Raw genomic sequence first — 27,379 nt, forward strand, 5'->3', positions numbered from 1 at the left:
TAATTTTTATTGATTTTAGAGAGGAAGGGGAAGGGATAGAGAGAGAGAAACATCAATGATGAGAGAGAATACTGATAGGCTGCCTCCTGTTTGTCCACTGGGGATCGAGCCTGCAACCCAGGCATGTGCCCTTGGCCAGAATCGAACCTGGAACCCTTCAGTCCGCAGGCCAATGCTCTATCCACTGAGACAAACTGGCTAGGGCTCCATGGAATTATTTCAAGTGAAAGAAAGCCAATCCCCAAATTTACATACTATGTGATTCTATTTATATTAATATTTTTGAAATGATAAATTTTAGAAATGAAGACAGTCTTGTAGTTCCCAGTAGTTGTGTATGGGTACTCATTCTAAAAAAGGAGATATGTGTGGTTATAAAATGCTAATATTGAGAAAGACTGTTGTGTTGATAGAATTGTTTAGAATCTTCCCTACTCTGGTGGATACAGGGACCTACCTACATATGTGATAGAACTAAGTACACACACAGAGAGAGACACAACAAAGTAAAACTGGGAAAATCTAAATAAGATCAATGGATATTATCAGTGTCAATATTCTGTATCATCTGTGATTTATAAACTTTTTCAATCCTTAGTATGATATAAAAATATTATTGATATACTTTATTATAGATTTTTGGTGACTTATGGGTTAAAATTTTTTTTTCATTCCTAGTTTTCTTGAAGTTTTTACCACAATAAGTATTGAAATTTATCAAATGCTTTCTCAGTAACTATTGATGTGATTGATTATATGGTGTTTTTTCTAATTTATGAGGTGAATTTTTGCTGTTTATTTTATTTTTATATTGTTTAGTTGTTTATGATAAGCTAAGTTTGCATTTTTTAATAAATTCAATTTGATAAGGGCATATTATCCCTTTTAAAAACTTCCCTATTGAATCCATCGAAATTTTGTGATTTTTTAAATCCATGTTTATAAGTGAGACTGTTCTATCATTTTTTTCTGTATAGTCTTTGCCAGAATTTGATTGAAAGTTACATTTACCTGCTTAATCGTTTTGGGGAATATTTCCTCCTTTTCATTTATCTGAAAAATCTTTTCAGACATTTGAAATCATCTGTTCCTAGAAAATTTAGTAAAACTGCTATAATATGTCTATTTTATGGGAAGACAGTAATAAATTAACCTACATAGTGTTTGTATCATTTTGAATTTACACCAACAATGTGTGAGAGAACAGAATATATTGTCAATCTTTCATTTGGGGAGGAGGGGAGTTGCCAAATAATAGATGAGAATAGTATTATGGTTTAGTTCTTAATTTGTTTTCCCTTTATTATGATAAGTTCACTGAGTGCTTTAATTTCAAAGACTATGTTTTTTGTTACTAAAAGTTGTTTTGTTCTTTTTTCAAATCTGCTTGGTTGGCATTGTCTCTTGTTTTGGCTCATTGTCTTAAATCCAACATTTATTTCATCAAATGTTTAATACATAGCTTTTTAAAATGCAATTTAGTATATCACATCATTTAGTTCAAAATCTTTGTTGTTTTGTTGACCCTCAATCACAGCCACCTGTTTCCTTGCACATGTGGTAAGTTCTAGTCACTGTTTTATGTTTGGAATACAAACAAAGGGCCCTGCTCTGATGGCATATGGAACATAAATTACCACAGGGAGAGAGTAAGAGTAAATATCCAACAAAACATATAAATTAATGATGTTGGAAAATTATGTTAGAAATTACAGAATGCTATGGGGAAAAAAGGTGTAAAGGCACAGGTGGCAGCACGAAATAAATGAATAAAGAATCCTCACTGAGGTGGAATTCAAGAAAATACTTGAAGGAGAACAATTAATATGGATACTTTGGAGAAGAGTGGAGAGGTAACAGCCAGTGTGAAGGCCATAAGGTGAGAGCACCAGGTCCTCAACTTTTCAAAGAACAGCAAGAAGGAAGCCTGCCTAGGAAGAATGAGGAAAGGCAGCGTAGGAGAGCCCCAGAGGGTAAAGTGGAGTCTAGATCATGTAGCACCTGGTAGGTTCCTGTAAGGACTTTGGCTTTTATTCCAAGATGTTTGGAGAGTCTTGGGAGCCATTGGAGAGCTTTAAGCAGAAGAGTGATGGGATCTGATCTGTTTCAAAGGGGTCATTCTCATATAGAGAACAGACTCTAGGTGGTGAAATGTGGAAGCAATGAAACCACCGAAAGACTATTTCAAGAATCTAGATGAGCATGGGTAGAGGTTGGAAGCAGGATGATAGTGGTGAAAGTGGTGAGAAGCTGTTGGGTTGGATATATTTTGAAGGAAGATTCAAGAATAATTCCTGCTGTATCATCTGTGGGGGGGATATGAGAAATGGGCTGCACTGTTATGCAAACAGAAAAAAGTGCCGATAGAACATTAAGGTAAAGGGATTAAATGTTAAGTTTTAGATATGTTAAGGTTGAAATATATATTAGATATGCAAGTAGAGATGTTGGGTAGATAAATGGATATACAAGACTAGAGTTTGAAGGAAGAGGTGTAGGCTGGAAATTAAAATTTGGGAGTAATAAGCATGTAGTATATGTAATATTATGAAAATAAATGAGGCCACCAAGATATTAAATAAACATAAAGTTCAGAAGGTGGTCCACAGTAGATCCCTGAGGCACTCCAATGTTGAGAGGACAAAAAGATGCAAGAATTCAGCAAAGGAAAATGAAAGATTTGGCTGATGAAATAGGTAGGAACCCAGGAGAGCACAGGGTCCCAGAAGCCAAGTAAAGAAAGTTTCAAAAAAGGAGGAAGTGATTCACCATGACGAATGATGCTGACAGGTCAAAAAATAAAGTTTGAGAAATAAACATTGAATTTTGCAATGTGGACATTGTTAATGACCATGACAAGAGCATTTTTGTTGGACTGGTAAAGTCTAAAACCTGATTAGAGCCCTGACCGGTTTGGCTCAGTGGATAGAGCGTCAGCCTGCGGACTCAGGGGTCCCAGGTTCGATTCCCGTCAAGGGCATGTACCTTGGTTGCGGGCACATCCCCAGGAGGGGGTGTGCAGGAGGCAGCTGATTGATGTTTCTCTCTCATTGATGTTTCTAACTCTCTATCCCTTTCCCTTCTTCTCTGTAAAAAGTCAATAAAATATATATTTTTTTAAAAAACCTGATTAGAGTGGATATAAGAGAAGTGGGAGGAGAGAAATTAGAGACAGCAATAATAGACACCTTTTAAAGTTTTGCTTTAAAGGGGAACAAAGAAATATCAAGAGGAAAGGTGATAACAATATAATTTATTAATGTTTTATGCTGATGGAAATTTTTTGGTTGAGATGGAACACCTGATGACTGTCCCCCAGACAGTGGAGAAGACAGAAACTGGTCCAAAGGAAGGGCAGGCATCCAGGTGGTGATAGATGTGGAGTTAGAGCTGGGCGCCTGAGGAAGTTCTCACCTTTCTGTCACATTTCTTTCAGATGTGGGAAGAGCCAATAACCATTTTGGACTTGGATATGCCTGCCCCACTAAAAAACATCCATGTTCCCCAACCGGGACTGGGGAACAAACCTGTAACCCAGGTACGTGCCCTTGACTGGAATCAAACGCATAACCCTTCCTCGTGGGTCAGCACTCCACCACTGAGCAACACCGACCAGGGTGTGTTCCTAGCTTTTCAATCAGTGAGGAACTTAAGCAAAGGTTCATAGCTCACTTACAGAAGGCCTACCAATAGTCATTGGTAAGCCCAATGCTTATTCTCTTAGCAGCAGCCCATGCAGTATTAATTTACTTTCCCATCATCTTCCCCTCAATCTCAGCTATTTTTCTAGGTTCTTTCTAAATTTGGGGAATGGTTGAGCAGAGGAGAAAATCTGCAGCAAGTTTCTAAGTCCTATCCAAAATCTGAGTTTCAATCACGTTTCATAACATAAATTCCATGAACGTGGATAATGTCTTAAACTCACTGTGCCCCATTTTCCACATGATTCCTACTCACATATTTATAGAAGTCAATAATTTGTAAATTGCAACACATGATGCAAAAACAGTGTGTTTAGATTATTTTCTCTCTTCCATATTACCTCTTTTCTGAATGCTACAGTGATACACATGAGCATACATTATGGGTAAATAGATACATCCACTATGCATTCTCTGCAAATTTGCCTGATTTCAGTTCTCTTCACTATATATACTTTTGTGAAATCTATCTATCAATTTTAACTACTAGATTCTTTTTAAGAAAACATGTGTGTAACATTCCTAACAGCTTATCTTTTCAAAATGATCTTTTGTCCATCAGGTATTCATTAAAGAGGGATCTTCTCTAGAGTTTCCAAGTCAGCAAGTGTGCTGGGCTGCATATCTGGCGCTTGGGCCAGATGGGGCGCTCTGTGCTTTCTGTTCCTAAAACACATAGATAGGAATGTGCTGACATCAGGCCAGGCCTTGAGATATGGTCTCATGGCCCCTTCCCAGCATGCTGTGCTCTCTGTTCCTAGAACACATAGATAGAAAGGTAGTCACTGTAATGATGCTGTACTGTGTCGGGAACTAAGGTTTTGTAACTTTGTGGTTTTTACAAATAAAAACGCTGTAACTCCTGTAGTTAGTGCTGCAGTTCAACCTCTGCTTCGGCAGGGGGCTGTAACTGTAGCCGCTGGCCAGCTTAATAAAGGCTCCTAAATTTTGATCTGAGTCCTGGTGGTCGTCTCCACGGGTCACCCCATTACTGCAAGCACTTGATTATTTTGCTGTATTTTACCAGTTTAAATATTTCTATCTGTTCCTTTAAAAAAAATAGATACATATGTACCTGGGCTTCGATTAAATTGTACTTGTAAAGCCTAGTGTAGTTAGTTTTGGTTCTATACACATTGTAAACCCCATAAACATATGTAGTCCAGCATTCCAAAGTCCTGGTGCTGGTTCAATAATATATGGTGCACACAAAACACATTAAATACGTATTACAAGTGGCAAGGTTTTCTTCACAGAAATATATAAGGACATTTCATTTTCAAAAAGTGCCTTTTGCTGTAGGGTTTTTAAAAACATCATTTTACAGTGAAAAAATAAACTTTAGTTTCTTTGATATGCTAGTTTCACTGAAAAAACTGTATTACTGGAGAATGCTTACTATTTGTATAACCATATTTCAGTTAAAATCTTCCTGAGACAAAAAGTTCATTTGTTTGTGTTGTGGGTCTGGGCCAGGGGTGATAAAAAGCCTGAAGTCCAGGCAATCAGGGTGAGAACAAGGCAGGTGTCATTTTTTATTGTAATTGGCCAGAGCTGAAGTCAGGACTTTCTCCCTCTCTCGGAGGCTATTGTGGAATTTACAGCAATCACCCTGGCTGACTGCCCATCACACAGCTGAACAGTGCACAAAAAAATATCTGGGGAGAAGGCCACAGCATATTTTTTAAATTCTCATTGTTTTTATCCTTCAAATTTGAAAGATATTTTTAAAGAGAAAACGAAAAACTCACCCAGCTGTTACCACCATTCATATTCCAATAGCCTCCAAAGTGCTCCAGGCCACCTGGTTGACTTCTGCCTTGGAGTCGGTCCAGAAAAGCATTATTTACCCTTTAAAACAATGAAAAATGTGTGTAAGTAAAAAGCCTGCTGCAGGGTTGAGCGATTTTTGAGAGCCTATTGTGCTGTATGACTGCCTATGGGGATTGCTTCCTCCCTTCAGCTTATAAGAAATCTACAGAAACTTCTTTTCACATTAACCACATGCCATGCTGTTAACAGCCCTTTGCTGGACCTGGTGCCAGTTGTGGCTCAGGCCAGAGGGACACAGTTCTTAATTTCAGTTCCACTGGTCCATCTTCTACCAGTTCATCAAGATCTTTCTTGGCCCCAGAGACTGAGGAAAGATAGAACTCACAACAACTAAAACATGAAGAGAAATCAAAAATAGCTCTGTGACACTATTGTTGTAAGACAAACATCCCTCCCATATGCCCTTACCCCATTGTCAGTCTTGCTAACGTAAATCCCACAAGTGAAAAATAGAAGAAAAATGGGACAAGTGTATGGGAAAGGGGGAACCTGAACTTTCAAGAGGGAATGGGTACATCTTTAGCTGATATTCAGACATACTTGCAGCAACCAATTCCAGAAATTAAATTTAACACATAGGAAGCAAAAGCATGAAGAAAGGCAAGTGGTTTCCATAAAGGTCAGAATATAAGTTAACTGTAGGGTAATAGTTATATTCTATTTCTGGAGCTGATTACCTGGTTGTTCACTTTATAAATAATCATTCTAAATATTTGTGTCATGGACTTGGATATTCCTGCTCTACTAAAATATTTAATTAACAAAATTTTTAATTAAAAAAAGTAAATTAAAGACAACATCCTGTTCTGAGTTGCCTTGGTATGGATGAGTTGAATCAGGGAGGTGATGGCTGGAGAAACATTGTGACAGGTACCCTTGTCAGCAAATTACTGAGGAATAGTGTCATTAAGACTGTAAGCTTCTTGTTAGCAACACAATGCCTGGTGCACAGCAGCTACTCAATACACATTTATGGGAGGAAAGGCAGATTGGCCCATCACATTAATCTCCTTTTCCGTCATGAAGATTAGGAGAATGTGGACATGGTGGGTGGCTGTAAGTCCATGACTGTGGGAGGTTTGGAAACTTTGAAGATGATAACTGCTGTGTGGCAAAGTCAGAGGCTGGGCTTTTGGGGTGGGTGGGGGAGGGTTACTTGTCTATGCTTGCTCAGGGCTAACTAGCTAAAATGCCAACTGCATGTTGACCCAGTTGGATCTCTGGATTATTAGGTTGCTTTTTTCTCAACAACTTCAAGTCCCACCAAGCACTGGTTACATCTTAGTTATTAGAAAAGTTTTTTCCTTACACCATAATATCTACCCAAGTGACATATTCTGGAAAGCCTGGCTCACTGCCGAGCTCAAGTTTAAATCACCTTTACAGGACCTCTCAGCACGCAGATTGAACAGTATCTTACTGAGCTGGAGACGCGCATATTAAGAAAATGAAAGCTTCCCCTGCTCCCCTTTAAACAACACAACCAATGGTATTCTGGCCTGCGCAGGAACCTAGGATTGCTTTTATCCAGTCTTTTGGCCAGTAACAAAGATGGGCTTTCCCTCAACATCCCCATCCCACCCCATATCCAAACCACTATAAGTACTGTTGGCTCTACCCACTAAACACATCTGGAATTCACCCATTTCTTCCATGACCACCATTCTAGTCCAAACCACTATCCTCTCTCACCCTGCTTCTGCGTCTACTCCTGCCCTCTGTGATCCATTCTCCATATAACCAGCTTACTAAATCATAAAAGGGATCATGCCTTCCTTTTGCTTAAAACCCTCCCGTGATTTTCCATTAGTCTTAGAATAAAATCACTGGCTTACAAAATCTTGTATCTTCTGGCTCCTGCCTATGTTTTCTACCCTATTTTATATTATTCTCTTCCAGTGATTGGGGACTCAAAAAGTCCAAGCTCATTCCCCCTTTGGGACCTTTGCATTTGCTCCTATGCCTGAATATGGGCCATCCATATGTTTTGTCTCCACATGACTAGCTCTTGTCCTGTGATGTCACCTCTCTTTTGAGGAATTATCACCTCCAATCTCTCCAACATCACACTATGGTGTGGTCCTCATGGTATGCATCATTGTGTAAAGTAATCTTACTGTTAAATTGTTGACTTCTATTTCTTTCCTCCAGATTGTAATTTCCAAGCAGTCAGGGACCTCTGCCTTGCTTAGTCTATTCCCAGTGCTGAGAACAAAGCTTTCACATGCTCTAATATGTAAAAGGTAAATGAATAATTTATCCAGGTGCATGGTCCTCATCTATGCCTGCTTCTGTGGCTGTAGATGCATCATGAAACTACCAATGGTGGTGAAGGCAGGCTGCAAAACTGCTCACTGTCCACTGCACTCAATTCGCTCAAGCACTGTGCAGACTGATGGCTTGTCATCCATGCAAAGTGATGCAATTGAGCACCCGTTACTAGGACAGCAGAGGCGGTCAACCAGAGATCATGGGTGGTAAATATATTATTTTTCTCAATTTCTATTGAGAATTCAAATTAAAAAAAAGTACCAGTATATTTTTGTTTACTAATGTTAGAACGTACATACATTTTATTGCTCTCAAACTCATGCTCTAGATTTTCTTATCAAGGTTAATTTAGATTAAAAAAATGTTATTCAAGGATGTTTCAAGTTTCAATAAATCAATTCAATTCACTCCAGTTTTCAGCTTACGGTCCAGTTCCTTTCAAGTCCTTGACCTCCATGGTCTCCGTCTTTTCTCTCTGGAGATTAAACTTCCCTCTCTTACTCAAAAAGTTATACCAAGGAGAGGCAAGATGGCGGCATAGGTAAACACCAGAGACTGCTGCCGCAAACAACCACTTCAAAAATACAACTAAAAGACGGAACGGACATCACCCAGAACCACAGGAAGGCTGGCTGAGGAGAGACTCTTCAACTAGAAGGAAAAATAACAGCACACCGAGGCTCAGAGGAGGCGCAGTGTGGAAAAAACTCAGGTGCGGAGGTGCGCGCGCAAAGCGGGCTGGTGGCTGAGAGCGCGGTTGTCGTTTTCGGTCAGGGGGGAGTCTCAGACTCTGAGCTCCAGATACGGGCGAATCGCTGGGGACTCGGACCCAAACGGGAGAAGCGGGAGTGTCTGGCATCAGTTGGAAGGCAGCTTTCCCTCCGAGGTTTGCAGCGGTTCCGGGGGTTCTGAGAAGCAGAGCCTCTGGGAACAGGACTGAGGGCACCATAACGGCTCCCTCCGCCCGCCCTGTTGAGCCCGCCCCGCCCAAGCCCTGCGCAGAGCCATTTGCCGGATCGCCTCAGGCAAAGGCTAGATTAGCACCTCCCCAGAGGACAGAAGTTTTCCGCGGCAGACACAGCTGATTCACACAGCCAGTCGGCCTGGTGGTCAAATCCCTCTAGTATTAACTACAACAATCAAGGCTCAACTAGAACAAGACTGCGCACAAAGACCACTAGGGGGTGCACCAAGAAAGCATAAAAAATGCGGAGACAAAAAAACATGACAGAAATGGAGGATATAGAGCTAAAAAACGCAATTTTGAGGGCTTGCAATAAACTTTTGGAGAGCCTCACGAAAACTAATGAGACCCTCGATGCTATGATAAAGAAACTAGAAATTAAGCATACACGCTCTGAAATAAAGAATATTACACCCAATAGCAGACCAGAGGAGCGCAAGAATCAAGCCAAAGATTTGAAATGCGAAGAAGCAAAAAACACCCAACCGGAAAAGCAAAATGAAAAAAGAATCCGAAAATACGAAGATAGTGTAAGGAGCCTCTGGGACAGCTTCAAGCGTACCAACATCAGAATAATAGGGGTGCCAGAAGATGAGAGACAGCAAGATATTGAAAACCTATTTGAAGAAATAATGGCAGAAAACTTCCCCCACCTGGTGAAAGAAATGGACTTACAGGTCCAAGAAGCGCAGAGAACCCCAAACAAAAGGAATCCAAAGAGGACCACACCAAGACACATCATAATTAAAATGCCAAGAGCAAAAGACAAAGAGAGAATCTTAAAAGCAGCAAGAGAAAGAGACTCAATTACCTACAAGGGAATACCCATACGACTGTCAGCTGATTTCTCAACAGAAACTTGGCAGGCCAGAAGGGAATGGCAAGAAATATTCAAAGTGATGAATACCAAGAACCTACAACCAAGATTACTTTATCCAGCAAAGCTATCATTCAGAATTGAAGGTCAGATAAAGAGCTTCACAGATAAGGAAAAGCTAAAGGAGTTCATCACCACTAAACCAGTATTATACGAAATGCTGAAAGGTATCCTTTAAGAAGAGGAAGAAGAAAAAGGTAAAGATACAAATTGTGAACAACAAACATGCATCTATCAACAAGTGAATCTAAGAACCAAGTGAATAAATAATCTGATGTACAGAATGAACTGGTGATTATAATGAATCAGGGACATAGAAAGGGAATGGACTGACTATTCTTGGGGGGGAAAGGGGAATGGGAGATGCGGGAAGAAACTGGACAAAAATCGTGCACCGGAGGGGTGTTATGGGGGGGAAAAAAAAGAGGAACAAATGTAATCTGAACAATAAAGATTTAATTAAAAAAAAAAAGTTATACCGAATCAGATGCAGGTAGGTGCACTCAAGCTCAATCGTGACAGGATTCATTGAAAGCCTGTGAGGAATCCCACAAGCTTTCTATTATAAAAGTCAGGCCTGAGTTTTGGCTTTGTGAACTTCTAAACAGTAGAAAGTACATTGTCTTTTTTACTCGAATAGAATGAATGCCCATGGAGAAAAGCTAACATGTCCCCTCCACACAGACCATGCAGCTTGTGTTGCTGTCCGCAGCAGGAATGAGCACAGCTATTTTATTCATAAAGACATTACTGAGTGAGTATTTTCATATGATAACATGTAAAAGCTCACTGTAAACTCTAAAAGACAAAATTAATATAAACTATTTTCAAAAACTGATTCAGAATATTAAAAATATGGCTGAAGACTCGATCAGTTATTTCAAAAATGATTATTAAGTTTTTAATCAGAGATATTTTTTCATGGATTAAATTTGGATCCACACTTAGCTAGAATCAACTGAAAGAGAAAATAAAGTGTAGAAAATGAATACCCTCCAATATTTAAGTAGTCAGCGGTATGGAACTAAACCTAAAGAATGAGGATCCATGTTCCTATAACAACAAAAAAAAAGTAATCCTTTCCACCTCTAGTCAAATAACTTGTATTTTTATTGCATGCCTATTAAAGACTAATTTATTAGCAACGGCATTTATTAATGTGACATACTGCTATCTTTAAGATGCTTAAAGCTTTACAACCCAATTAATCCTCAAAAATCCAAAAAATAACTGGTTATACTAATAACTGGTGTTATATAATATCAGGTTTTTAAATAGAAAGACGTTTAAAGAGAAAATGAGATAAACCTATAAAAGACTAAATTAATTTGTGACCTATTTTATAAAAATAGGTAGCAGTAATGGTGTCCCCTTACCCAACAAAATAGCCTAACCAGTGTATCAGAGTTTTGATGTCTTATTATAAGCAGAGGAGAATGCATGGATTCACATTTGACATTTTAAAATTATTTTGACTGTACGATGGAGCAGCATAATCCAGTCAAAAGGATAGGCGCACCATCCACAGTTAGTGGCTACAGTATTGAGAGTTTCTATTAATGCCTTTTAAAGCCTCATTTACAGAATGAAACTGCCACAATTAAAAATACACCTTAGTGGTAGGGGGAATTTAAACACGTGAAAGAAGCCACTAAGTTTCAAAAGAAGAATTTGCTTCTTTAAATCATGAGAGCCTTTGCATTAAATTATTCTCCTAAGACACACAAGCTCACTGCAATAAACTCCAATAACCCAAGTGCCCCTCAGGAAAATCCTAACACAATAATGACAGATATGGTGGTTATTAACACTGTCCCAATACCAACATGATATTTTACTGGGTACTGAATAGAGAATACCTACACTATTAAAAAGTCCTTACTGGTCCTATTTTAAATTTTTTCTAATATGTTAGTCAATATAAAACAATTTTATGGCAGTTTTTGTCCAAGTTTTTGTATTCAAGGATGGGTATTTCACCATCAATACTACAAATGACCATGCATCATCTCAAAAAATAAAGATACTTTCTTCCATGGCAAGCAAATGAAATATAATCTAAATAAACATATAGCTTGAGAGCACAATTCAGCTTTCTAGTGTAAATGTATGCCACCTATCCAGAAAAAAATTGGTATTGTATGTGTACGTACACAAATGTGTAGCAGCTGTCATCCTCGCATAAAAGATAATATGCATTTCAAAACTGCATTCAATATTACTGTAGTGCTTGCCTAAAACATTGCAAGAAATTTATTGGTAATGTTTTTAACCAAAGATGCTACGCTATGAGCCATTTATACCTCCTGTGCTCATCCTGCTGGGTTCTGATTCTTTCTTCCTCCTGTTGTTGTCGCTTAAATTCCAGTAATTCACTCTAGGAACAAGAAAAGTTTTAAAATATGGTTTTCAATTCACTTGGTTACACAGAAGACAGCCAAATCAATTACATGTTTAACCTTAGCAGATGCAATATTTCATTTTTGAAACTTTTATTTAAGTACCATTTCCATGTGAAAGTATTTTCTTATATGACTAGGTAGCAAAAAATAATTATGCTTTAATCAAACAATAGCTCTCCAACTGTAAAATAGTGAGATTAAAAAGCCAAATGTGCATGTTCAAGATATTAGATCAAGATATTACAACACACACAGAGGGAATCACAATGTGAGTCAAACTTACCTGTGTCTTACCAAGTAAAAGAAATCAAATTTGTTCCTTAAATAATGCCACAAAATACTATTTATTGGTCATTTCTCTAGCATCTCTTTCCAAACAAATCCAAAGGAACTTACAAATAAATATTGGATTCAATTCTATAGTGCAATTCCATTAGTAAAATGTTTTCCATCCTAGAGAATAATCACTCAACCTATCATTGACAAGTTACTTCTAATATTAGAACTTTGAACTTTCTGCAGGAGATACTGTGCTTTGAAAAGGAGATCACCTTACTACAACTTAATCTCTAGCTTCTGACATTCTGATTATCCTCTTGAAAGAAGTAACAACTTCCAAACTCAGTTACTATGTTTACAGTATTAATCCAAAGAACTAGGTGCCAGGGTTTCTCTAATACTCAACTACCTACCTCGAGGTAGACTGAGTTTTAACCTCATTTCAAAGAAAAAGACAAAGGGAAGGGTTATAAGCTCCTCTCCTATGTTAGTGCCTGAGCCAGAGAGATTGTCTGGTATAGAAAATACTGCCATGTTTTGATAAACATATACCAACACGTATATTTTAACCTCCAAAATTCCTTGATGAAAAGTATAAAATAAATTCAAAGTCCAAATTTACATTATTTTAAACTTTATTCAAAGATCTTCCAAAGTTCTATAGCTCCCAAAATAAAATAAAAACTGGTTTCTTATATTGTGATATTACAAATACATTACTCATCAATCCTTAAAGTAGGTTATTTAATTCTAATTCCAATATGTCACCAACAATAAGGGAAAATTAGAGAGTTTTCTAAATAATTGAATGATATTCATTCAACCATTCCACACACATTCACTAAATACCAAATGCCAACTCTTGTCCTAGGGAGACTCACTTTTTCACAGTAGCTTAAAGACTCTTTCATCTTAATTTCTGTCACTATAATATATGTACATAGTTTTAAAAGTCTGCCAGGTTACAGTACTACTACAGTCCTCACCCTGGCCCCCACAATCACTTCAGTACTGTGGATGGTTTCATGTTCAATTACCTCTTTAATCGCATGCATATTCTTCTATCTCTTATTTTTCAATTGTATTATCTTTTGACTTCCTACTATGGAGGAAGATTTATGGCTCTATTACTACCTCCATCCTAACCCCAACTTTCCCCCAGTACACCACCATACTCCTTCCTCACCCTTACAACTCTCTCTCTATATATATTTTTTAACTTTCAATGTGGTGGGGAGGAGCTCCTCTTTTAGACTTCCAATTCACCCTCCTCTTTTCAATGCCAGCCATCAGAGGTACCAGGTGCCTATAATTCCTGACTTGCCTTGGGATTACTTCTTGCAAATGAGTTCTGACTTTTCCTTCTCTACTTTTCAGCTTCCAAAATTGCTGATACCTTTTCTTTATGGCAGTCTCCTGAACTGCTTGTTCTTATTGGCTTATGCCTTCCTTTCTTATCCTCACCAGAGGATATTTATTGATTTGAGGTAGGAGGTGAGAGAGGGAAACATCAATGTGAGAGAAAAACATCTATCGGTTGCACACACCCCACCAGAGATCGAACCAGCAACCTAGGTATGTGCCGTGACCGGGAATTAAGCCCACAACCTTTTCCCTGTACTGGAAGATGTGTCAATCAACCCAGCCACGTGAGGCTCAGTGGCTCAGTTACTATTTTAGATAGAGGCTCAAGAAAGGTCTAAGGAGGTGGCTAAAGACCCCATATGAACCAATAAGAGCCAAAGGATAGGAAGAAGCAGTTCACAGCCCTGGATGGTGTGGCTCAATTGGTGGTACAAGCCACCAGAAGGTCACAGGTTCAATTCCTGGTCAGGACACATACCTAGATTTCAGGTTGTTCCTTGGTTGGAGGTGTGTGCCAGAAACAAACCATCTCTCTCTCTCTCTCTCTCTCTCTCTCTCTCTCTCTCTCTCTTCCTCCCTCCCTCTATCTCTCTCTCCCCTTTCCTCCACCTAAAATCAAATTTAAAAAAAATTTAAAGAAGCAGTTCAGCTTGGCCAGTATGTCTCAGTGGTTGATCATTGACCTATGAACCAGCAGGTTAGCGCACATGTCCCAGTTGCTGGCTCAATCCCCAGGAGGAGACATGTAGAAGGCAGCTAATCAATGATTCTTACCACTGATGTTTCTATCTCTCTCTCCCTCTCCCTTCCTCTCTGATAATTAGGTACATTCAAGCACTTTGGGGGAGTATCTAAGGTAGTAAAAACTAATTTAGTTTTTGGAGGACAATATAGCAATAACATCAACATGTAAAATGTACACATCCTTTGAAGAAGTGTTCAAAGATGTCTGTATAAAGATCATCACAGTTGTACTATTAAAATAGTAAAAATTCAAGTACAAGTCATAATACCCATTAATAAGGAACTGGTGCAATAACTTAGACCATCCACACACTGGGATACTATGCATCGGTTATAAAAATAAGGTAGATGGGGAGAGAGAAGGCAGCAATAGAGACATATAAATAATATACAATATATTAAATGGTAACAGATAGATTCAGAGCAGCTTTCTTGGGATTGTTTTATGTAAACAGAAAAGATACACATAAATCCATTTCAAGTTTAATGTTGGTGTGCATATTTAAAACATTTTTATGGGAAAACACACCTAACATATTAACTGGAATTACCACTGGGGAGAGAAACATGGAGGGTAGATGGGCAGGGTAGGAAGTTTAAACATCATATATCATTTTATCTCTTGAAACCACATGAATATAGTAGTTATTCATACCATCAACAGAGGTTTATCTGTGTGGGACACCATTTTTGTTTCTTTATGCTTTCCTTTGTTTAAAAATCCTAACAAGGATTGTTTTTAATACTTAAAGATGTAAAAGAGCAAAGCACTGCATTATGATGCTAAGAACTGTCAGGGAGGAAAAAAGAAGATGGGAGAGAGAAGCATGCAGTAGTACCCTCTGACAGAGGCCAAGGGCGGGTGCGAGGAAAACACCCAGGGCAGGAGAGAAATGCGGATGGGGAGCTGCTGCGTCCTCGTCATGCAAGAACATTGCTCCAGACGGCAGGAGGAGAAGCTGTGGATCTGCTGCACTCAGGACTATTAATCTACAACTAGCAAAGCACATTTACTAGGGACAGGGTGGCTTTCGTTTAGTACCATGAAGGATAATTTCAACTAATGGATTTGTTCTGCTGAATTGCCTCTACAGATGCATTCGCATGCCTTATGAGCATATTTCTGGTTCATTTACTGGATTCTCATACAGAACTGCACTACCTGGTTGGACAGATACAAAATAAGTTGTTTCTGTTCCAAGGACTGAGCTTTGGACATTAAGAAAATCAAAATGCTCTGAGCAGGAGGGACAGGACACACAGCATCCGAGACACTGTCAAGTCCTTCCCCATTCTACACACACTTGAGAAGCACCAGTCATTTTCAGACAACTAGGTTCATGCTAAAGGTACAGATGCAAATACACACAACTCCACCCTGAAGGAAATCACAGTTTAGTGAGGGAGACGGACCCAGAAACAACCACGATACAAGACAGAAAGAAATGCATTGCTGAACACAATTTCAAGCAGTGTGACATAGGAATATGAAGGAAGGCAAACAAGAGAAATAAGGAGCAAATGTTTTTGGGTGTTGTTTGATATTTTAAGTGTGCCCCTGAAGACTTCCAGAAGAAAGAGGGTCTTCTCACTGCTCTACACAACTCCCTACCTTCAGAAAGGGTGCCACTCAAAGAGAGTACTTAATTTGATAAACAGAATATCATCCTGGAGATGCCAAACGCAGACCTTCCTGTAAACATTGGCCAGTAGTACGTGGTAAATGAGGACAACACTGCAACTGTTGCTGCCGCCTGTGTGTGCCCCACGAGGGCTGCCCTCGCCAGAGGAAAGGCGGCTGTGCAGGGGAGCTGCAGGTGGGTACCAAGAGTCAGTGCTGGGGCCCCAGCTGACAGCAAGAAGTAAAGGGGTCACCATTTCCTGATAGAAGTTGTAGAAATCACTTCTGTGTTCCCATTTACCCAAAGGTTAAATATACAACAGACGGGTGTGTGCAGGGCTGGACGCTTGAGAAACCAGATGAGGCTAGAGTGAAAGGCATGCTCCACAGCAAGGCTGTGGTGCAATAATTGAAGACCAGGATAGGGTCATTTTACAATTATGTCTGAATCCCAGCGAGGCGTGTTCTGATATGGTTCAGCTTGATGCTTTATGTAAGCATTAAAGTGTCATCACCCGGGAAGGACACACTTCTCCCAGGAGAGGATGTCCTCTCAACTCAACAAGGGGAAAAGGACAGTGGAGACAGGGAGTTAAAGAACTCCTCCTTTGAATGTTTTGTTGTTTTGTTTTGTTTTAAATAGAGGAGAGTTTTGAGGGGAGAGGAGACAGTTTAGAGAAGCCTAGGTTCTGCTGCTCCCCACAGTAATGCCTTCACTCAGAAGGACAAAGGTGTCCTTGGCTATGAGAAAAATTAGAAACTACCCCCCAAATTGAGAAGATCTACCAAATCAAAGAAAATAAATACTAATGGGTCAAGTAGGGGAGTCAAAATTAGCCTCTATAACATACTAGAGGCCCAGTACACAACATTCATGCCCTGGGGGAGAGGGGTCCCCAGCCAGGCCTGCGCCCTCTCATGGTCCAGGACACCTCGGGGGATGTCCTCCTGCTGGCTTAGGCCCACTCCCCCAGGGGGCAGGAGAGGCTGGCTTCTGTCTGAGCGGTGCTCCCCCTGTGGGAACACACTGATCACCAGGGGGAAGCTCCTGTGTTGAGAGTCTGCCCTCTGGTGATTAGTGCGCATCATAGCAACGGGTCATTCTGCTGTTCGGTCAATTTATATATTAGCCTTTTATTATATAGGATACTTCCCTCTTATTATTGTTAGTTCTGTCATCTATAATAATAAAAGCATAAAATGCTAATTAGGCCAGATGGCCAAACAACCTTCTGGACGACAATCCAGATGACCTTCTGGACGAAGCCGGGCTGTGAGGGCTGAGGCAAGCCGCTACAACTGCGAGGGCCGAGCCCCTTGCATGAATTTCGTGCATCGGGCCTCTAGTTACAATATAAAAGGAAGTAGAGTTCCAGCTTCAACAATCATTGAATCACACAGCTCTATATATAGCACCCAGAAATATCTCCTATTAACTTTCTTATTTAAAGAAATTATTTTTTTATAAAAATCATTCATCATGAGGCAAACCGCTACAACTGCGAGGGCCAAGCCCCTTGCATGAATTTCGTGCATCGGGCCTCTAGTTACAATATAAAAGGAAGTAGAGTTCCAGCTTCAACAATCATTGAATCACACAGCTCTATATATAGCACCCAGAAATATCTCCTATTAACTTTCTTATTTAAAGAAATTATTTTTTTATAAAAATCATTCATCATGGAAAATGTGCAAAGTATAAGAACTATAAAAGAAAACAGTAATCACTCATTAAAAACTCTCTACCCAGAGATAAGCTCTTTAACATGTCATCAAATTTCCTTTATGTCTTAATTTATACACATAGATTATACTTTACCATCACTTCAGGTCATATCTACAGAGCTACCATGTGCTAGGCATTAGTAGAAATTCTACACATACCACATACTTTCTCTCATATAACCCTAGAAGTGATGTCATGAGGTAATAACATCACTATCAGACATACAAATGAAGCTTAGAGATGAAGTAATTTATACCAGTTCAGTAAGAAGAGGTAGATTTCCAAACTCCCTCAGAATTTTTATTTTATTTTTTCATTTTAATATAGGTGAGCATATTCCCATGTCACTAAAACATGGCATTAATTGCTGCACAATATTCCACATGTCATCTTTAAATCCTCTATTGCTGACCAAATGGTTTCAAACTTTCCATTTACTATCATTTTAAAAAATAAACCACCTTGTACATGCATCTTATGTGACACCTCATTATTTCCTCAGAATAAACATACATCTTTAAGATCTAATACTTTTAGGAAATGCTTCAGAATTTGATGTTGTCAAAAAGCCCTTCAGTTCACCTCTCACCAGAAGCAGTACAGGGAAGTGTGAAATACTTTAATAGCTAATCATGTCAGGTCTGTTCGCCCCAGCAAACACACAAATTATTATCCATATTTTTCAAAAGCCTCTTGTTTATAATCTCATGATTATTCTCTCAGTTGAAATGTAGAAAGATTTTTTTCAAATTGCCTCAAATTCCATTGAAATTTTTATTGGATTTGCATTAAACTCACAAGTTAATTTGGATAGAACTGCAGTAATTACAATATTGAATCTTACCACTCTGGTGCATCATCCATCTCTACTTTATTCAAATTGACAGTCATGGATTGCAGAAAACTTCAGGGGTTTTGTTTTCTTTTGTTTTAGGCAAATTTTTACATAGTGGCTTTTTCATGAGATCTTTCTATCCCATTATATTGTCTAATTAATTTTTGCTGATATGTGAGAAAGTTGTTGATTTTTGTATATATATTTTATAACCAACTCCTGCTTATTTAACTCCATTTGTTCTAATCACTTTTCAGTTGATTCTCTTGGATTGTGCAAGCAAATGGCTCTCATCCATAGATAACTATACTTAGTTCCAATAACTAGAAAAGCTCCTTTTTAATTTTTATCTTATCAAGTTGGCTAAAACATTTCCTCAACTTTGTTCCATTTTATATTAAGAGATTTTTTTTTAGCTGAAAAGAGTTTTTTCATCAAATAATTTTGAGAGTTTGAATTTCCAGAACAATACTGGCTGTGCGGAGGGGCTGCAGTTAGTCTTGTGTTGTTCACTGTTCTAGCTTCACCACTGAGTCCACTGTTGGTTATTGGATTGGAAGACTATATGAATGCTAAGAAAAGTTTTTATTCCTAATTCACTAGTTTTTTTAAATTGATAGTACAGGTTAAAATTTATCAAAATCTTTTTTTACAATTAAAGTGGTAGTCAAATACTTTTTTCTCTCATGACCTATCTTACTGCAATGATAAGATATAAAAAGTTATATAGTTAGTGATCTTTGCATTCCTAGAATAAACCTTACTTTACTATGATAAATTAAGAGAAAAGTACCATTAATTATTTTTTTATGTTATTCTCTATAAGTTTCTCCCTTTATCTGGTTGTGACATCATGGGGATGATAGCTAAATAATATTGATTCTAAATTATTTTGTCTTTTCCTCCCCATAAAACAATTTGTAAAGCATAGGAAAAAAATCTGTTCCTTGTAAATTCCAATGAACTTGACTGTAAAATGACCCAAGTTTAGCTTGTTAGGGAAACGTAATTCTCAGAAAACTTTAGAAATTACTTGCATTTTATTTGTTTTTATATATCTTAATTATTTGAGTTATTTTAGAGTTTTATATGTTCTTATAAAATAATTTACTTAATTCACATATTTAACTTGTTAGCATAGTATTATCTATAGTCATATAGAGTTAAATATTTTATAAATCTATGGTTTCAGTCCCTCATTTCTAATGTTGTGTTTTTGCATTTTTATTAATCTCTTATTAATTAGAATTGCCAGTGACTTGCTCATTTTGTTGACCTTATCAAAAAACAAACTGTTGGATTTTTATAACAGCTGTTTCTTGAAGTTTTGTTATTAATTTCTGTTCTTATCTTAATTACTTCCTTCAGTAACTGTTTGTTGTTCCTGTTCTAAATTCTTGGACTGGATATTTAATCCTTTTCTTTTTTTAGTACTGATTGGATTTAAAATTATGATCTTTCTGAATACAATGTCTCAGACTACAGCTTTTCACACATTCTTCATAAGGTGCCCTCACAATAATTTGTTATGAATTCTATAATATTTTTTATTTTTTTGGATTATTTATATTTTTCAAATGACTATATAAAAATCAATAACCATGCAAAAACCAGTGAGTGGAATCCGCCTACCAGAAGTTTTTTTTTAATCCCTGAAAGATAGAAAGGAGACAGGACAAATTGTACGGAGAAACAAATATGTGGGATAAACTGCTGCTGAGTTAGCAGTGCTTCCAAATGAGCTCCAAATGATGTGGTTTTTGAGATGATCAGCTGGAGAACTTCATTGAAAGCAGTTTAGCAGTGGGCTCTCTTCACTCTACACTACACGTGAGATAGCACTGACATGGCCCACAAGGTGAACAATGAATGGAGAAGGGATGTCTGTGTTCAGAGAAAGAGGACAATGTCCCAGGAACCTAGTGACTACAGGAAAACAAGAGGCTGCCACATCCAGAAGACAAGCTCTTGCATACCTCACTTAGCAGAACGCCCAAAGAACTATTAGACAATAACCAAGAATCACCAAACATTTAAGAAAACCACGAGAACATGATTATCACTCATATGTGGAATCTAACGAACAAAATAAATGGATGAACAAAATAGATCCAGAGAGAAGCAACTATGGAACAGACTGACAAATTTCAGAGGGCATGGAGGGTGGGGAGAGATTAACTAGGAAACTTATATGCACATATTCATAGCCCATGGACACAGACAATAGGGTGGTGAAGGCTTGGGAGGGGCAGGTGCGGAGTGGAGGGGGTCAATCGAAAAAAAAACCCAAAGGGGATAATTGTAATAATTTCAACAATAAAGATAAATTAAAACAACAACAACAGCAAAAAAGAAAACCATGAGAGATAAAACTTAAAATGGAAATAGTAAATAGAAAATGTAATGTCTGTATAATTACTATGAATAAAGAAATCAGGATGAATATTGAACTCATAATGCAGAACATTGCTATGAAAAAGTAAATCAGCAATCATGGTAAATAAACAAATTCAATACATGTGCTAAATAAGATGAATGAGAATATATGAAATTATTTAGTAAGCAGAATGATCTATCTACAGGCTTCTCCCAGAATGTAATGAAAAATCCAAGGAAACAGGAAGTGTAAGAAAAACAATGAAGAGATATAGAAAACAGATCTACAATTTCCAAAGTCTATTTGATACTTATCCCAGAAATGGGGACCAGAGACAATATACAGGAAGAAATGTAAAAAGAAAATAGAAATTTTCTGGAACTGGAAATATTTATTTTAAGATTAAGTAGGTCATACAAGATTAAAAACAAAAACACTGAAATTTATTATCATGAGGAGGTGAGGTGAGAGAAAATAGCAAAAGAAAATAAATGGAACAGAGAAAATTCAAGGAGTCAAGAAAATAAAAACCAAAATACATAGTTAAGAAGTAAATTATGTAGCAAGAATATGTGTAAATATACTGGTAGTCACAATAAATGAGACTTTATAAAATTTACCTATTAAGAGACTGTAAAATGAGGTAAAAAAAAATCAGCCATTTTTGTCACTTGAAATTTTATTTAAGCCAAGTGACACAGAGAAGTTAAAATTAAGTGATGGAAATAAAAATTGTCACATACATTCTAATAAAATAAGCTAGCAGAGAAAATCCTAGAGTCAGATAAAATAGAAAGACAAAAAGAAATCCAGCTGAAAATCTTTAAATGGGAAAAGTAGTATATTTCATATTCATGAAAATTTGTACTGAAAGGGCAGGCTTCCAATAAGTTTCATTGGTTGGAATTACTTCCCTTATCATGGCTGAACCTATCACAGTCAAGGAAACTGGAATTCCAATGGGATTGGATCCCTGGGACTTGGGTGGTGTCTGTCTTCTCTGAAACACAGGTCATGCTAACTAAGGTGGATACATGAAGAAAAAATTAGGATTTTAGGAGAAAGCTAGGCAACCTACAATATTTTATACACTACTCTAAAGTTATCACAAGACACAATTTATTTCTTTTGCAGAATTATTGCAAAGTGATTAATTGCTATGAAATTAAAAGTGCAATGTTTTATTTCATCTCCTTTTAATTGTCTCAATCCTCCATTAAAAAGTAAACTTCAGAAGGGCAGGAACCTCCTCTATTCTGGTTGTTTGTTTTTATTTTTTTTAATTAAATTTATTGGACTGACATTGGTTAATAAGATTATATAGGTTTTAAGTGCACATTTCTATGATATATGCTCTATATATTGCATTATATGCCCACCACCCAAAGTCAAATCATCTTTTATTCCCATATACTTGACCCCCTTTACCCTTCACTAACTCCCAAACCCCTTTCCCTCTGGTAACCACTTTATTATCTGTGTCTATGACTTTTTGTTTATTTAATTTTCTTGTTTGTTCATTTGTTGCTTTCAGTTTTATATCCTACATATGAGTGAAATCATATGGTTCCTAACTTTTTTGTCTGACTTATTTCATTTAGCATGTTATTCTCAAGATCCACCTATGTTGTTACAAATGGCAGTATTTAATCTTTCCTTATGGCTGAGTAGTATTTCATTATATATGAACTACATCTTCTTTATCCAATTGTCTAGTGAAGGACACTTTTGTTGTCTCCATGTCTTGGCCACAGTAAATAATGCTGCAATGAACATAGGGGTGCATATATCTTTGCAAATAAATGTTTTCAAATTTTTCAGTAGATACCCAGAAGAGGGATTGCTGGGTCATATGGTAACTCTATTCTTTTGTTGTTGTTAATCCTCACCCTAGGATATTTTTCCATTGTTTTTGTTTGTTTGTTTGTTTGTTTGTTTGTTTTTTAGAGAGAGTGGAAGAGAGAGAGACAGAGAGATAGATAGATATAGAGAGAGAAACATTGATGCGAGAGAGACATATCTATTGGTTGCCTCCTGCACAAGCCCCAATAGGGGCCTGGGATGGAATGTGCAACCCAGGTACCTGCCCTTGACTTGGAATTGAATCCGAGACCCCTCAGTTCATGGGCTTATGCTCTAACCCTGATCAACACTGGCCAGGGCAGCAAATCTATTCTTATTCCAGTAACTCTATTCTGTACCAGTTTATATTCCAACCAGCAGTGAATGAGGGCTCCCTTTTCTCCACAACCTCTCCAACACTTGTCTTTCTTATTTTTTAAATTTATCTTTATTGTTGAAAGTATTACAGATGTCCCTCTCCCGCCTCCCCATTGACCCCCTCTACCTCACTCCTGCACCCTCCCTAGGCCTTCACTGCACTAGTGTCTGTTCATGGGTTATGCATACAGGTTCTTTAGTTAATCTCTCCCTGCCCCCCTCCCCAACCCTTTCCCTCTGAAACAGACTGAAACACAGTCTGTTCCATGCTTTAATGTCTCTGAATCTATTTTGTTCATCAGTTTATTTTGTTCATTAGATTCCACATATAAGTGAGATCATGTGACACTTGTCTTTCAGTAACTGGCTTATTTCACTTAGCATAATATGCTCCAGGTCCCTCCATGTTGTCTCAAAGGGTAAGAGATCCTTCTTTTTTACAGCTGCATAGTAATCCATTGTGTAAAAGTATCATGGTTTTTTTATCCACTCATCTACTGATGGGCACTTGGGCAGTTTCCAGATCTTAGCTATTGTAAATTGCACTGATATGAACATAGGTGTGCATTTATTCTTTCTGATTGGTGTTTCAGGATTCTTATGATATATTCCCAGAAGTGGGATGATTGGGTCAAATGGCAATTCCATTTTTTTTAAGAAAATCTATACTTTTCCATAATGCTTGTACCAGTCTGCATTCTTACCGACAGTGTACTAAGGTTCCTTTTTTACCACATCCTCACCAGCTCTTGTTGTTTGTTGATTTATTGATGATAGCCATTCTGGCAGGTATGAGGTGGTATCTCATTGTTGTTATAATTTGGATCACTTTGATAATTAGAGATGCTGAGCATTTTTTCATATCTCTTGGCCATCTGTATGTCCTCTTTGGAGAAGTGTCTATTCAGGTCCTTTTCCCATTTATTAATTGGGTTGTTTGTTTGTCTTCCTTATGTTGAATTGTGTGAGTATTTTATATATTTTGAAAATTAACCCCTTATCAGATGTATCATTGCCAAATATGATCTCCCATACAGTGGGTTCCCTTTTCATTTTGATGCTGTTTTGTTTTGTTTTTTGTTGTTGTTTGTGGTTTTTGTTTTTGTGTTTTCTTTTGGTTTGTTTGTTGTTGGGTTTTTTTTGCTGTGCAGAAGCCTTTTAATTTGATGCAGTCCCATTTGTTTATTTTTCCTTTGTTTCTCTTGCCCTGGGTGATGTGTCTTAGAAAATTTTGCTACATGAGATATCTGATATTTTGCTTTCCATGTTTTCTTCTAAAATTTTTATGATTTTGTGACCTACATTTAAGTCTTTCATTTATTTTGAGTTTATTTTTGTGTATGGTGTAAGTTGGTGGTCTAGTTTCTTTTTTCTCAGGTATCTGGCCAATTTTCCCAACACCATTTATTGAAGGGACTGTCTTTACTACATGGTATGCTCTTGCCTCCATTGTCAAATATTAATTGAGCGTAATGGCTTGGGTCAATTTCTGGGGTCTCTGTTCTGTTCCATTGATCAATATGCCTGTTCTTGTGCCAATACCAGGCTATTTTGAGTACAGTGGCTTTGTAGTATAGCTTGATATCTGGTATTTTGTTCTTATTTCTCAAGATTGCTGCAGCTATTCAGTCTTTTTTTTTTGGTTCCATATAAGTTTTTGAAGTATTTGTTCTAGATATCTGAAATATGCCATTGGTATTTTAATAGGATTGCATTGAATCTATAAATTATTTTGGACAGTATGGACATTTTAATGATGTTAATTCTAACAATCAATGATCATGGTATATTCCTCCACTTGTTTATATCTTCTACCTCTTTTTCAACCTTCTGTAGTTTTCCTAATAAAGGGCTTTTAGCTCCTTGTTTAATTTTATTCCTAAGTATCTTAACTTTTGTTGCAGTGGTAAATGAGATTTTTTAAGTTTCTCTTCCTGAAAGATTGTTATTGGTGTATAAAAATGGTGTTAATTTTGTATCCTGCTCCATTGCCAAATTCATTTATTAAATCTAGTAGATTTTTGGTGGAGTCTTTAGGGTTTTATATGTATAATATCATGTCATCTATGAATAATGACAGTTTTACTTCTCCTTTCTAATTTGGATGCCTTTTATTTTTTCTTCTTGTCTGATCACTGTGGATTTCCAGTACTATGTTGAAAAAGAGTGGTGAAAGCAGACATCAGTATCTTGTTCCTGTTCTTAGGGGAAATGGTCTTAGTTTTTGCCCATTGAGTATGATGTTGGCTGTAGGATTGTCATAGATGACCTTTATTATGTTGAGGTATGACCCCTCTATTCCCACTTTGCTGAGAGTTTTAATTTAAAATGTGTGTTGGATTTTGTCAAATGTTTTTTCTGTATCTATTAATATGATCATATGATTTTTGTCTTTCAATTTATTTATGTGATGTATCATATTTATTGATTTGGGAATATTATACCAGCCTTTCATTCCTGGAGTAAATCCCACTTGGTCATGGAACATGGCCTTTTTAATATATTTTGTTGAGGATTTTAGCATCTGGGTTAGTCAGGAATATTGACCTGCAATAATCTGGTTTTGGGATTAGTATAATACTGGATTTGTGAAAATATCTTGGAAGTATTCCTTTTTCTTGGATTTTTTGGAATAGTTTGAGGAGGATAGGTGTTAGTTATTTGAATGCTTGGTAAAACTCCCTCATGAAGCCATCTGGACCAGGACTTTTGTTTGCTGGGAGGTTTGTTTGTTTTTTAATTACTGCTTCAATTTCATCAATTTTTATTGGCCTATTCAGGCTTTCTGGTTCTTCCTGATTCAGTTTTGGAAGATTGTATTTTTCTAGGAATTTGTCAATTTCATCCAGGTTGTCCAGCTTATTGGCATATAGTAATTCAAAGTATTTTCTTAGAAGCCTTTGTATTTCTGTGCTGTCAGGTGTAACCTCACCTATTTCATTTCTAATTTTATTTATTTGGGTCCTCTCTCTTTTTCTTGATGGATCTGGTTAAAGGTTCATCAATTTTATCTTTTCAAAGAACCAGCTCTTGGATTTATTGATCTTTTGTATTTATTTTTAAAATATATTTTTGTTGATTTCCGAGAGGAAGAAGAGAGAGAGAAGTAGAAATATCAATGATGAGAGAGAATTATTGATCAACTGCCTCCTCCATGCCTCCCACTGGGGATCGAGCCTAACCCAGGCATGTGCCCTGACTGGGAATCAAACCATGACCTCCTGTTTCATAGGTCGATGCTCAACCAGTGAGCAACACCAACTGGGCTTGTGTTATTTTTGTTTCCATGTAAAGTATTTCTACTCTGATCTTTATTATTTCTTTCCTTCTACTTACTCTGGGCTTTCTTGTTGCTCTCTTTCTAATTCTTTTTCGTTGTAGTGTTAGGTAGTTTATTAGACCTTTCCAACACTTATTACTTGCTTGTTAATAACAGCCATTCTAACAGGTGTGAGGTTGTATTTCATTGTAGTTTTTGATTAGCATTTCCCTAATAGTTAGTGAAGTTGAGCATATTTTCATATATCTGTTGGCCATTTGTATGTCTTCTTGGGAGAAGTGTCTGTTCAAAGTTCTCAAGCCATCTGTTTGTTTGGTATTGAGTTGTATGTGTTCTTTATATACAGGGTGTGGCAGGGTGTAGGTTTACAATTCTGAATATGCAAAACACAGAATTTATTCTTGTATTATTATTGTATTATTTGCATACAAAATCTACTTTTGCCCCACCCTATATTTTGGATATTGAACCCCTTTTCAGAGCTGTTGTTTGCAAATATCTTCTCCTATTTGGTTGGTTGCCTTTTTATTTTGTTGGTAGTTTCTTTTGCTGTGTAGAAGCTTTTTAGTTTGATATAATCCCATTCATTTATTTTTGCCTTTATTTCCCTTGCCTTTAGGGTCAAATTCATAAAATCTCTACAACCAAGGTTTATAAGTTTAATACCTATGTTTTCTTTTATATAGTTTACTAGAGGGCAGAACTGCACGAACCCGGGGGTTGGGAGGGATTCCTCAGCCCGGCATGTGCTAACCAGCAGTCGGACATCCCTCTCACAATCCGGGATGCTGCATGCACCAGTGACCATACTTTACATACAGGTGAAAGACATCTTGCTGTTGTAAGGGCAGCTACATTTTTTTGCCCTGATTATAAAAAGTAGT

At 37.4% G+C, this 27,379-nt stretch overlaps 1 protein-coding gene across 1 annotated transcript in view; it reads right to left on the reverse strand.

Moving 5' to 3' along the window:
- Positions 1-27,379, reverse strand: part of EPSTI1 (epithelial stromal interaction 1 (breast)) — a 113,830-nt gene that overhangs the window by 4,830 nt on the left and 81,621 nt on the right. Inside the window, exons 11-12 of the mRNA XM_005853257.2 lie at positions 11,950-12,023; positions 5,453-5,552 (exon numbers count right to left, since the gene is read on the reverse strand). Of these exons, the coding sequence (XP_005853319.1) occupies positions 5,453-5,552; positions 11,950-12,023 (174 nt within the window). The remainder of the gene's footprint in view (positions 1-5,452; positions 5,553-11,949; positions 12,024-27,379) is intronic.

Source organism: Myotis brandtii, unplaced genomic scaffold (assembly GCF_000412655.1).
Source record: "Myotis brandtii unplaced genomic scaffold, ASM41265v1 scaffold102, whole genome shotgun sequence".
In the NCBI taxonomy this organism is placed as follows: Eukaryota; Metazoa; Chordata; class Mammalia; order Chiroptera; family Vespertilionidae; genus Myotis; species Myotis brandtii.